The following is a 10,596-nucleotide window of genomic DNA, read 5'->3' on the forward strand; positions in this document are numbered from 1 at the left end:
TGTAGTTCTTTGTGAGGGGGTTGTCTTGCTCCGGCCAACAAAGACGACTTTTTCGAGAAATCTAAAACTAAAAAATTAGATTAAAAATACTGTTTTTTCAGGTACACCCTAATCCAATTAGGTAAAATTGCTCTAAATCAGCCAACTTAAGAGCTACAGAAAAAGTTTTTTTAGCAAAATTAATTGGAATTAGCTGCGCTACAACTTTGTAGAACATAACATGTCAATATTCTGAGAAATAAAAAAAAAATTCTAATTTTTTTTATATGATGGGCCACCCTATTTTTTGGTAGAACCATAATGATGGCCTTACTATTTCAAACATTTTTGTAGAACAACAGTTTTTTCTAAAAAATATAGTTTTGGCGTAACATTCATCTTTCCGCGTAAATCTGTATCCTGGACCATAGTGCAACGGAAGAGCAGCTAGGCGCAGCGTCTCTTGAAGATGGCTGGAGAGATAAATATTCGAACCGCCATTGGTAGCACCGCAACCGCGGATCAGAGAAACGACTGGTATGACGGCGAATGTGAGCAGTTAGTGGAAGAGAAGAATGCAGCATGGGCGAGATTGCTGCAACACGGCACGAGGGCGAAAGAGGCACGATATAAACACCCAAGCAACCAGAAGTTCGTATAAGAAGGGCTATTTTAGCTTAATCAGCTCTCATTTTAAGTAATTTTTTGTATGGTGGGAGCGTAAAAGTGAACTTTAAAGTTCCGTTAAGCATGCTTGGAACTTGATGTGAACCATACCAATTAGTTCGGTTAAGAGTAAGTTTAAGTAAAATCTGAACTTCTGGTTGCTTGGGCAGGCGTGGAACAGACAAAACTCGATTTTCCGGAGGAAAAGGCGCCAGCAGGAAGATCGAGACCGTGAAGAAACGGAGCAACTGTACCGCGCTAATAACACACGAAAGTTCTATGAGAAGTTAAACCGTTCACGTAAGGGCCACGTGCCACAGCCTGATATGTGTAAGGACATAAACGGGAACCTTCTTACGAACGAGCGTGAGGTGATCCAAAGGTGGCGGCAGCACTACGAAGAACACCTGAATGGCGATGTGGCAGACGAAGATGGCGGTATGGTGATGGACCTGGGAGAACGCGCGCAGGACATAATTTTACCGGCTCCGGATCTCCAGGAAATCCAGGAGGAGATTGGCCGGCTGAAGAACAACAAAGCCCCTGGGGTTGACCAACTACCAGGAGAGCTATTTAAACACGGTGGTGAGGCACTGGCTAGAGCGCTCCACTGGGTCATTACCAAGGTTTGGGAGGAGGAAGTTTTGCCGCAGGGGTGGATGGAAGGTGTCATGTGTCCCATCTACAAAAAGGGCGATAAGCTGGATTGTAGCAACTACCGCGCAATCACATTGCTGAACGCCGCCTACAAGGTGCTCTCCCAAATTTTATGCCGTCGACTAGCACCAACTGCAAGGGAGTTCGTGGGGCAGTACCAGGCGGGTTTTATGGGCGAACGCTCCACCACGGACCAGGTGTTCGCCATTCGCCAAGTACTGCAGAAATGCCGCGAATACAACGTACCCACACATCATCTATTCATCGACTTCAAAGCCGCATATGATACAATCGATCGGGACCAGCTATGGCAGCTAATGCACGAACACGGTTTTCCGGATAAACTGACACGGTTGATCAAAGCGACGATGGATCGGGTGATGTGCGTAGTTCGAGTTTCAGGGGCATTCTCGAGTCCCTTCGAAACCCGCAGAGGGTTACGGCAAGGTGATGGTCTTTCGTGTTTGCTATTCAACATAGCTTTGGAAGAGGTAATACGAAGAGCAGGGATTAACACGAGTGGTACAATTTTCAATAAGTCCGTTCAGCTATTTGGTTTCGCCCTCGGTTTGGCCGACGACATAGATATTATGGCACGTAACTTTGAGAAGATGGAGGAAGCCTACATCAGACTGAAGAGGGAAGCTAAGCGGATCGGACTAGTCATCAACACGTCGAAGACGAAGTACATGATAGGAAGAGGTTCAAGAGAAGACAGTGTGAGCCACCCACCGCGAGTCTGCATCGGTGGTGACGAAATCGAGGTGGTAGAAGAATTTGTGTACTTGGGCGCATTGGCGACTACCGAAAATGATATAAGCAGAGAAATTCGGAGACGCATCATGGCTGGAAATCGTACGTACTTTGGACTCCGCAAGACGCTCCGATCGAATAGAGTTCGCCGCCGTACCAAACTGACAATCTACAAAACGCTCATTAGACCGGTAGTCCTCTACGGACACGAGACCTGGACGATGCTCGTGGAGGACCAACGCGCACTTGGAGTTTTCGAAAGGAAAGTGCTGCGTACCATCTATGGTGGGGTGCAGATGGCGGACGGTACGTGGAGAAGGCGAATGAACCACGAATTGCATCAGCTGTTGGGAGAACCATCCATCGTTCACACCGCGAAAATCGGACGACTGCGATGGGCCGGGCACGTAGCCAGAATGTCGGACAGTAACCCGGTGAAAATGGTTCTCGACAACGATTCGACGAGCACAAGAAGGCGAGGTGCGCAGCGGGCAAGGTGGTTGGCGACGCGTAGCCATGGACCGAGCCGAATGGAGAAGACTCTTATATTATAAATTCAGTAAAAACCGAATTATAGCCGCTATCGAAATTTGATTTTTCTCACAATCTATACGTTAAACCTAATTTCGGAAGTGGTGCGCTGTATAGCACATCACCAAATGAAAACAGCGCACCACTTCCGAAGTTAGGTTTAACCAGAGACGTTGTTTATAGATAGAGACCCGCAAACAGTGAAGCCGAAAGTACCAAACGAACCACCAAACGCGGTACCAAACGAGCAAAGTAAACAAACATTACCAATCGGTACTAAATGCAAGATAGGTATTGTAATCAACATTATAGAAATTATAAAAAAGTTTGAAAAGTTCAGTATATGAAGATGTTTTCAGAGTTCTCATAGCAAATTTATATATGGTATTTAATCATATTTATTGTTGAATATAAGGAAATGGTGCTAAAGAAGAGAAAATATGTAGTTGGAGCAAACGAAATAACTGCTCACACTGAGAGTCACTTCAAGTTCTCACAAATTTTGATGTTGCCGATCGCACAGATTTTTTTGTCTGCTGGCCGTGAAGCCAGAATTGCTTTTATTCTCTCTGCGTGTCTCTATATCATACCATCGTCTCTGGGTTTAACTTATTGGTTTAACGTATGGATTGTGAGAAAAATCCAACTTTGTTAGCGGCTATAACTCGGCTTTGCACTGAATTGATAATATATACCGCACAGGCCACTTCGGCCTTATAGTCTGAATAATATGAAACAAGAAAGATGGAAATAGGAGGAAGGAAGAAGAAATAAGTAAGAAGAAAGAAGGAAAAGGAAAAAAAGGAAGAAAACAGGAGATAAAAGGAAGAATAAATAAAAGGAGGATGAAAGAGGGAAGAAGTAGGAAGGTTTTTGTCTTCGCGAGTGCGACATCCCTATATGGAGATAGATTCTACAATTTGGGCTACGTTCTCATCCTTGTCGGATTGAATCGATCGTTTTATACCAAACAATTTATTCCAAAGAGCCCTCATGTTGTCAAAATTCGTGCACGTCGTGCATGCAGTCGGAGTCGCCCTTCTGTCGCATCGCAGTCAAAATCTGTTCGTCTTTCATTTCTCGCGTGTTTGGGGTCTGGTTGGCACTTTTATCCGCGTTACCTTGTGCTAGCCTCCAGTAGTAAGGAAACGTAATCCAACCTAGTGCTTCTACTGAAGGCCCACCTACGGTGTCTATTTTCCTCCATCCAAACCAGGTGAAGTGCACGTAAAATAAGCAACAATGTCCGATCCAGTGGAAAATGGTTCTACGGTTGTTGAGTCCGGAGAAGCTCCGGTCAAGACGGAAAAGCAGCTCAAAAAGGAAGCAGAAAAGGCTGCCAAGCTGGCTAAGTTGCAGGAAAAGATGAACAAGAAACAACAACAAGCGGAACAGGCCGCTGCTAAGCCCAAGGCCGAGGTGAGTCATTTTAGGGGGTTCAAAATATTGCGTCAGAATGTTGCCAAATTTCCCATCGCGATCTAACCTTTCCACTGAGCTGCAGCAGTTTCGGCAAATGCGCATTGTAGCTAATAGCTAATAGAGGTTTCCATAAAAAAGTGAAAGTAAATTATTTCGCTCTCTTTTTTATTAATGGACTTATGCGTTTTATTACGTGTCACAATGAAAGAAAAAAGCAAAGGAGACGACGAAAGAGGCCATCGTGTACAAAGGAAACACCAAGGAAGGCGAGAAGAAAGATTTGTCGGGTCCCTTCCCGGAAGCCTATAGTCCGCAGTACGTCGAAGCTGCCTGGTACAGCTGGTGGGAAAAGGAAGGTTTCTTCAAGCCTGAATATGCAGTAAGTGTTTTCTATTTGTGTTTCTCCAGATAATCAAACTTGTGAATGCACAATTCCCAAAAGCACCTTATCATAAGAACAATTAGAGAAACAAAAACTTGTACATCTTCGTGTTAGAGAGATTTCTGTTTGGTAGAATAACTTGCTATTTAAAGTATTATAATTATTGTCCTTAACCACGAGATTTTCGGCCCTTGGCCGTCTCATCTCGTGAGGATTATTCAAAGTAAATTAACTCTTCAATAAAGAATCGTATCAATGAAAAAAGCAAGTGAAATACTGTTATTGGTATGTCTAATGAATAGTATGGTATTATTTTCGGTGAATTGTGCATCCTAGAAAAAAAATGCCTATAATTTTTTGCATAATACTTTAGTACACATCTTTTCCAGCGCAAGGAGAGCAACCCCAAGGGTCAGTTTGTTATGGTTATTCCGCCGCCCAATGTGACTGGTTCGCTACATTTGGGTCACGCGCTGACCAACGCCATCGAGGATTGCATCACTCGTTGGCACCGGATGAAGGGACGCACTGCATTGTGGGTGCCGGGCTGCGATCACGCCGGTATCGCCACCCAGGTCGTGGTGGAGAAGAAACTGTGGCGTGAGCAAAAACAAACACGCCACGATTTGGGACGCGAGAAGTTTATCGAAAAGATTTGGCAATGGCGAAATGAGAAGGGCGATCGCATCTATCATCAGTTGAAGAAGCTGGGTTCGTCGTACGATTGGACCAGGGCCTGCTTCACGATGGATCCCAAGCTGTGCAAGGCCGTCACTGAGGCGTTTGTTCGGCTTCATGAGCGAGGAATGATCTACAGGAGCAACAGGTTGGGCAACTGGTCTTGCGCGTTGCGATCGGCCATTTCTGATATTGAAGTTGATAAGGTTGAAATCCCCGGCCGGACATTGTTGGTCATTCCGGGATATACCGAGAAAGTTGAATTCGGAGTACTGGTGTCGTTTGCCTACAAAGTGGACGGTAGTGACGAAGAGATCGTCGTGGCGACCACTCGAGTGGAGACGATGCTGGGAGATACGGCCGTTGCCGTTCATCCAAAAGACGAACGTTACAAGCATCTGCATGGAAAGTTTGTTGTGCATCCGTTTTGCGATAGAAAATTGCCGATTGTGTGTGACGATTTCGTTGAAATGGGATTCGGAACAGGCGCCGTGAAAATTACCCCGGCGCACGATCCGAATGATTATGAAGTTGGTAAACGACACAATTTGCCGTTTATTACTATTTTCACGGACGATGGCTTCATCACCGGAGAGTATGGAGAGTTCACTGGAATGAAAAGATTCGATGCGAGAAAGGCTGTTTTGGCCGCTCTCCAGACTAAAGGTCTCTACAAGGAAACTGTCGATAATCCGATGGTCGTCCCGATTTGTTCTCGTTCAAAGGATGTCGTGGAACCGCTGATCAAACCCCAGTGGTACGTCAAGTGTGACGAAATGGCTAAGAACGCAACGGAAGCTGTACGATCTGGAGAGCTGAAGATCACTCCAGAAGTGCATAAGAAGACTTGGTACCACTGGATGGATGAAATCCGTGATTGGTGTGTTTCGCGGCAGCTTTGGTGGGGCCACAGAATCCCGGCCTATCATGCTTCGTTCAAAGATGCTAGCCAGAAGCCGGCTGATGTGGATGCGGAATCATTGTGGTTCGTTGGTCGAACCGAGGAAGAAGCCTTAGAAAAAGCAGCAAAGGAGCTAAAAGTGCCCAAGGAGGCACTCGCTTTGAAGCAGGACGAAGACGTTTTGGACACTTGGTTTAGCTCTGGCCTGTTCCCATTCTCCGTTTTTGGCTGGCCAGACAACACTGATGATCTGAAGCTGTTTTACCCTACCTCGCTGCTGGAGACGGGGCACGATATTTTGTTCTTCTGGGTCGCACGCATGGTGTTCTTTGGCCAGACTCTGCTCGGAAAGCTTCCATTCCGCGAGGTATTCCTGCATCCTATGGTTCGAGATGCCCACGGCCGTAAAATGTCCAAATCGCTAGGAAATGTGATTGATCCGATGGATGTGATTACGGGAATAACATTGGAAGGGCTGCATCTCCAGTTATTGGATTCTAATCTGGATCCAAGGGAGGTTGAGAAGGCCAAGGCTGGTCAAAAGCAGGACTATCCGAATGGCATTCCGGAGTGTGGAACCGACGCTATGCGCTTTGCCCTTTGCGCCTACAACACCCAGGGTCGGGACATCAATTTAGACATCATGCGTGTCCAGGGTTATCGGTTCTTCTGCAATAAGTTGTGGAATGCGACCAAATTCGCTTTGATGTATTTCACCGGGGAGGAGCGCTATGATGCTTTGCAGGAATTGGTAACTTCGAGCCTCATTGTCGTTTTTGATGCAAATAAATAATGAAATTTCATTCATTTTCAGACCGGTTCCGAGAGCAACATTGACCGGTGGATTTTGTCCCGTTTGGCCAATTGTATCGACGTTTCCAACAAAGGCTTTGAGAAGTATGAATTCGCCCAAACAACCAGTGCATGTTACGATTTTTGGTTGTACGATCTGTGCGACGTCTATTTGGAATGCTTGAAGCCGGTGTTTCAAACTGGTTCCGAAGAAGTGAAGGCTAATGCCCGAAAGACGCTCTATACCTGCTTGAATCTCGGTCTGAAACTGCTGTCGCCGTTTATGCCGTTCATTACCGAGGAACTGTACCAGCGTCTGCCGCGTGCCGATGTGGAACAGGTGGCAAGTATTTGCGTGGCTTCGTATCCAGAGGTGGAAAGCTGCGTATGGCTCAACGAGCAACTTGAGAAGGACTTTGAATTCGTGCAGCGTGTGGCCAAGGTTATCCGATCTGCTCGAAGTGACTACAACTTACCGAACAAGACGAAGACCGAAGCGTTCGTGATGTGCAGCGACGATGCTACAAAGGCGACTTTGGAGCAATTCTCTGGAGATTTAACAACTATGTCCTATTCTGAGATCAAACTTATCAGCGCTTCGCCCCCAGCTGGCTGCGCTATTTTGACTGTGTCCGGTGCGTGCGTTGTTCATTTGCTGTTGAAGGGTCTTATCGAGCCTGAGAAGGAAGTGGAAAAACTTAACAAGAAGAAAGACAACTTGAGCTTCACCGTTGACAAATTGGAACAGGCCATGGCAACCGCCGATTATGAAACCAAGGTCCCAGAGGAGGTGCGGAAGAACAACCTGGAAAAACTGGACCAGTCCAAAATCGAAATCGAACGTATCATTGCAGCAATAGAGACCTTGAAGTTGATGTAAGTCACGCCGCATGCGCGATCAAGGAGTCGAAGAACCTAAACATTTCAATTTAAAAGCATTTTCGTGTTAGGCTTCTGAATACTAAAAATGACTATTACGATGCAAGTTTACTTTAAGCCGAAGAATAATTTATTATTGCCGCTAAATATTTAATTAGAAAGCGTTGCGAATAGACACGTACACAATAATATCAACACAGTTGAAATAAATTATTAAGCAAAGCCAGCAAAATCCAAAGTCCGTTTATTTTTGTTCCAAACATTCCTCGGCATTGTCGATCGCTTCCTCTTTCGCCTCCTGCCCCGTACTGACCGAAACTGGACTCGTTTCCGGCGAGCAGTCGTTCTCCTGGCATTCCCGAGCGCTATCTAGTTGGTCGCTTTCCTCAGCACTGGCAACAACCTCCTGAGCTTGATCCGTTTGCTCCTCGTCACCGATGATGATTTCCTCCGGATCGGGAGCTCTCGGGAGGAACTCTTCTTCCGGATAGATGTCCTTGAATATAGTTCGCGCCCGTGATATGCTTTCATCATAGTCTAGCTCGTACAAAGGACCGCACGCCAAATGAACTCCCTTGGGCAGGGACCCCAGAGACTGTTGACATGCGGTGCAACTTGGAATGTTGAAGTACAATTCGTAGAGAATGGTGGATACAGTGTTCTCCGGAAACTCTTCTCCTTCAGGCGATTCTGGTTTGGTGTAATTTTTGCTGAGAATCTGCGACACGTAAGGCTCTAAGTCAACTTTGGGATCCCCACTGACAGATTTTGCCGTTACGTGAATAAGATCTGAAAAAATCATCAATCAGCATTTGCTTCATATTTCATATGGTGAACCGTTTTCCAACTTCATGACTTTGATGTAAAATTCATTCAAAAGGCCCCAGCTCTTTTTTTCAGTCTCACATTACAAGAAAAAGAACGTTTAACTATCTTCTAAATAGGAATGGGAATACGGTTCACCAAATATGCTACAAATACAATTATAGTCTTTGAAATCTTACAAATTTCCTTTGGACAGGTGCCACTAAAATGAGCCAACTGAATTATGGTAGCTCCATCCTCATGCCCCTGCACTGGCGGTAATTTCATGAGCGCCACCCCACCACCTCCAGTATTCTGCGATGCACCGCCCAGAGGGACATTTATCAGGAATACGGCACGGGCCATATGTCCACAACGCTTCTGTCTTTGCTCGATCTGCTCCCCATCTTGGAAAATCTCCTTCGTCACGTACCCCTGACCAATTACCAACGATTTTGCCTCTATTGTTTGGCTGCCGCATTTCAACGACTGGAAGCATCGGCCATCTACATTCTTTGCAAAGTTGATCCCGCCTATGGGTCTACTCAGACAATAAACGCCTCCGAAGACTGCGCATAGCCGGCAGAAGCACTGGGGAATTTCACCGCATCCGTACATGGGAAACAGGAATGGGCTGTTTCCATATCGACCTAGGCTCAACAGAAACTTCTTCACCCCTTCCAAACCTGCTCTGCAACTAGTCTGATCATTTCCCATGGCAATCGTGTACAGCAGATAATGAATCAAATTGGGCGTCAATTTTTGATTCTTCAAGTACTCCAGAAAGGTTTTGCCTTCTACCTCTTCACCCTCGTGTTCGCCTCCTGCGGTCTCCCAACTGGCACAACTCTGCAGGAACTTCATAAGCAGTCGCTTCTCCACAACATTCACATCCCTGCTGGTGAAAACATCCGACCTCGAACAAGGAACCGTCATAATCCGTCCATTCCATATTGTAGCCACTCGGTCCACTGCACGAAACTCCGCGTATCGGCAGATATTTGACGATATCAAGAGCTCGACCATGGCTCCGCGCGAGTAAAGCAATTTCGGAGTCAAGTCCACATTGAATCGACGGAACTGCTGCATGATTTTTTCCTTATTCCAATCGTCCACATCGCCAAGTTCCTCGAAATTGTACCACTCTTCGCTGACTCTATGTATCATACCCTCCTTCTTCAGGGCCAGCGAATCATGTACCGCGCCCTCATTCACTGTTCCGTCCGTTCCTTCCTCCTTGCGACATTCCTCCGCATAATTTCGTAAGCTTTCCAAATTGAAAGAAGACCAACAGCCACCGTAGAACTCGTTGATGTCCAAATGCAGAACTGTTTTACCAATGCGGCTGGCAGCCGCAGCTACAATCGATTCGGTCAGACCTGTGAATTCCCATTCCGGAATGGAAAAATCTCGGTATAAGTGAAGAAACGTTTTCTACAAGTCACGATTGTTCTCACCTGTCCCCACCACAATCAAATCGAATTCGGTTGGAAGATCTTCGTCCATTCTAGTTTATACGCATGCGATGAGTAATGCGAAAATAATTTCAAAATTTCGTAAAAAAATGAAGGAAGAATGCAGATTTTCATGAGACCTCTGAGAAATTTTGATGATGAGTAATGTTTTGATTTTGTTTTCAAAAGTCAAACAAAACTACACCACGGGGTACGTTCACGAATTAAGCCTTGTATGCAGAGGCCCTCTAATAGAAAAAGTTTACACACACTAATGAAAATCCACACATTTTTATTGGCAAAAATCTAAAGAAATCTTATATATAAAAATGAAATGGTCTGTGTTCGTATCCGCATAACTCGAAAACGGCTGGATGGATTTTTTTCATTTCTTCAGCAGAAACATTCGTTATAGTTTCCGACGGGTTTATATGATATTTTCTAATGCGCGAACAACGAGTAAAGTTGAGCAAATCGTGAAAAACTAAAATTGGGATTCCTATGCGAACTTTGCATGGGCAGTTCGGAACGCACATTCTCGCCTACTATGCAGGACAACGTCTGCCGGGTCGACTAGTTTACAAATAAATTTTATGTTTGAGTTAATAACCACCCGCTATCCAGCTTTCCACGCTCGGTAATGGCGGCTTGTCGGTGTGTAAAAATCAATCGGTCACTGTACTGTTTGACACTAGCTG

At 45.5% G+C, this 10,596-nt stretch overlaps 2 protein-coding genes across 2 annotated transcripts; one reads left to right on the top strand and one right to left on the bottom strand.

The window, feature by feature from the left end:
* Window positions 1-3,600: 3,600 nt before the first annotated feature.
* Window positions 3,601-7,872, top strand: LOC134226598 (valine--tRNA ligase). The gene is made up of 4 exons (XM_062707469.1): window positions 3,601-4,005; window positions 4,217-4,387; window positions 4,780-6,720; window positions 6,784-7,872. Exons 1-4 carry the CDS (start codon window positions 3,829-3,831, stop codon window positions 7,639-7,641), a joined length of 3,147 nt encoding a protein of 1,048 aa, XP_062563453.1. The 5' UTR covers window positions 3,601-3,828; the 3' UTR covers window positions 7,642-7,872.
* Window positions 7,748-10,078, bottom strand: LOC134226599 (rab proteins geranylgeranyltransferase component A). The gene is made up of 3 exons (XM_062707470.1): window positions 9,902-10,078; window positions 8,645-9,823; window positions 7,748-8,429 (listed from the first exon to the last, which is right to left on the bottom strand). Exons 1-3 carry the CDS (start codon window positions 9,948-9,950, stop codon window positions 7,885-7,887), a joined length of 1,773 nt encoding a protein of 590 aa, XP_062563454.1. The 5' UTR covers window positions 9,951-10,078; the 3' UTR covers window positions 7,748-7,884.
* Window positions 10,079-10,596: the final 518 nt, after the last annotated feature.

The sequence above is a fragment of the Armigeres subalbatus genome, chromosome 3 (genome assembly GCF_024139115.2).
Source record: "Armigeres subalbatus isolate Guangzhou_Male chromosome 3, GZ_Asu_2, whole genome shotgun sequence".
Lineage (NCBI taxonomy): Eukaryota > Metazoa > Arthropoda > Insecta > Diptera > Culicidae > Armigeres > Armigeres subalbatus.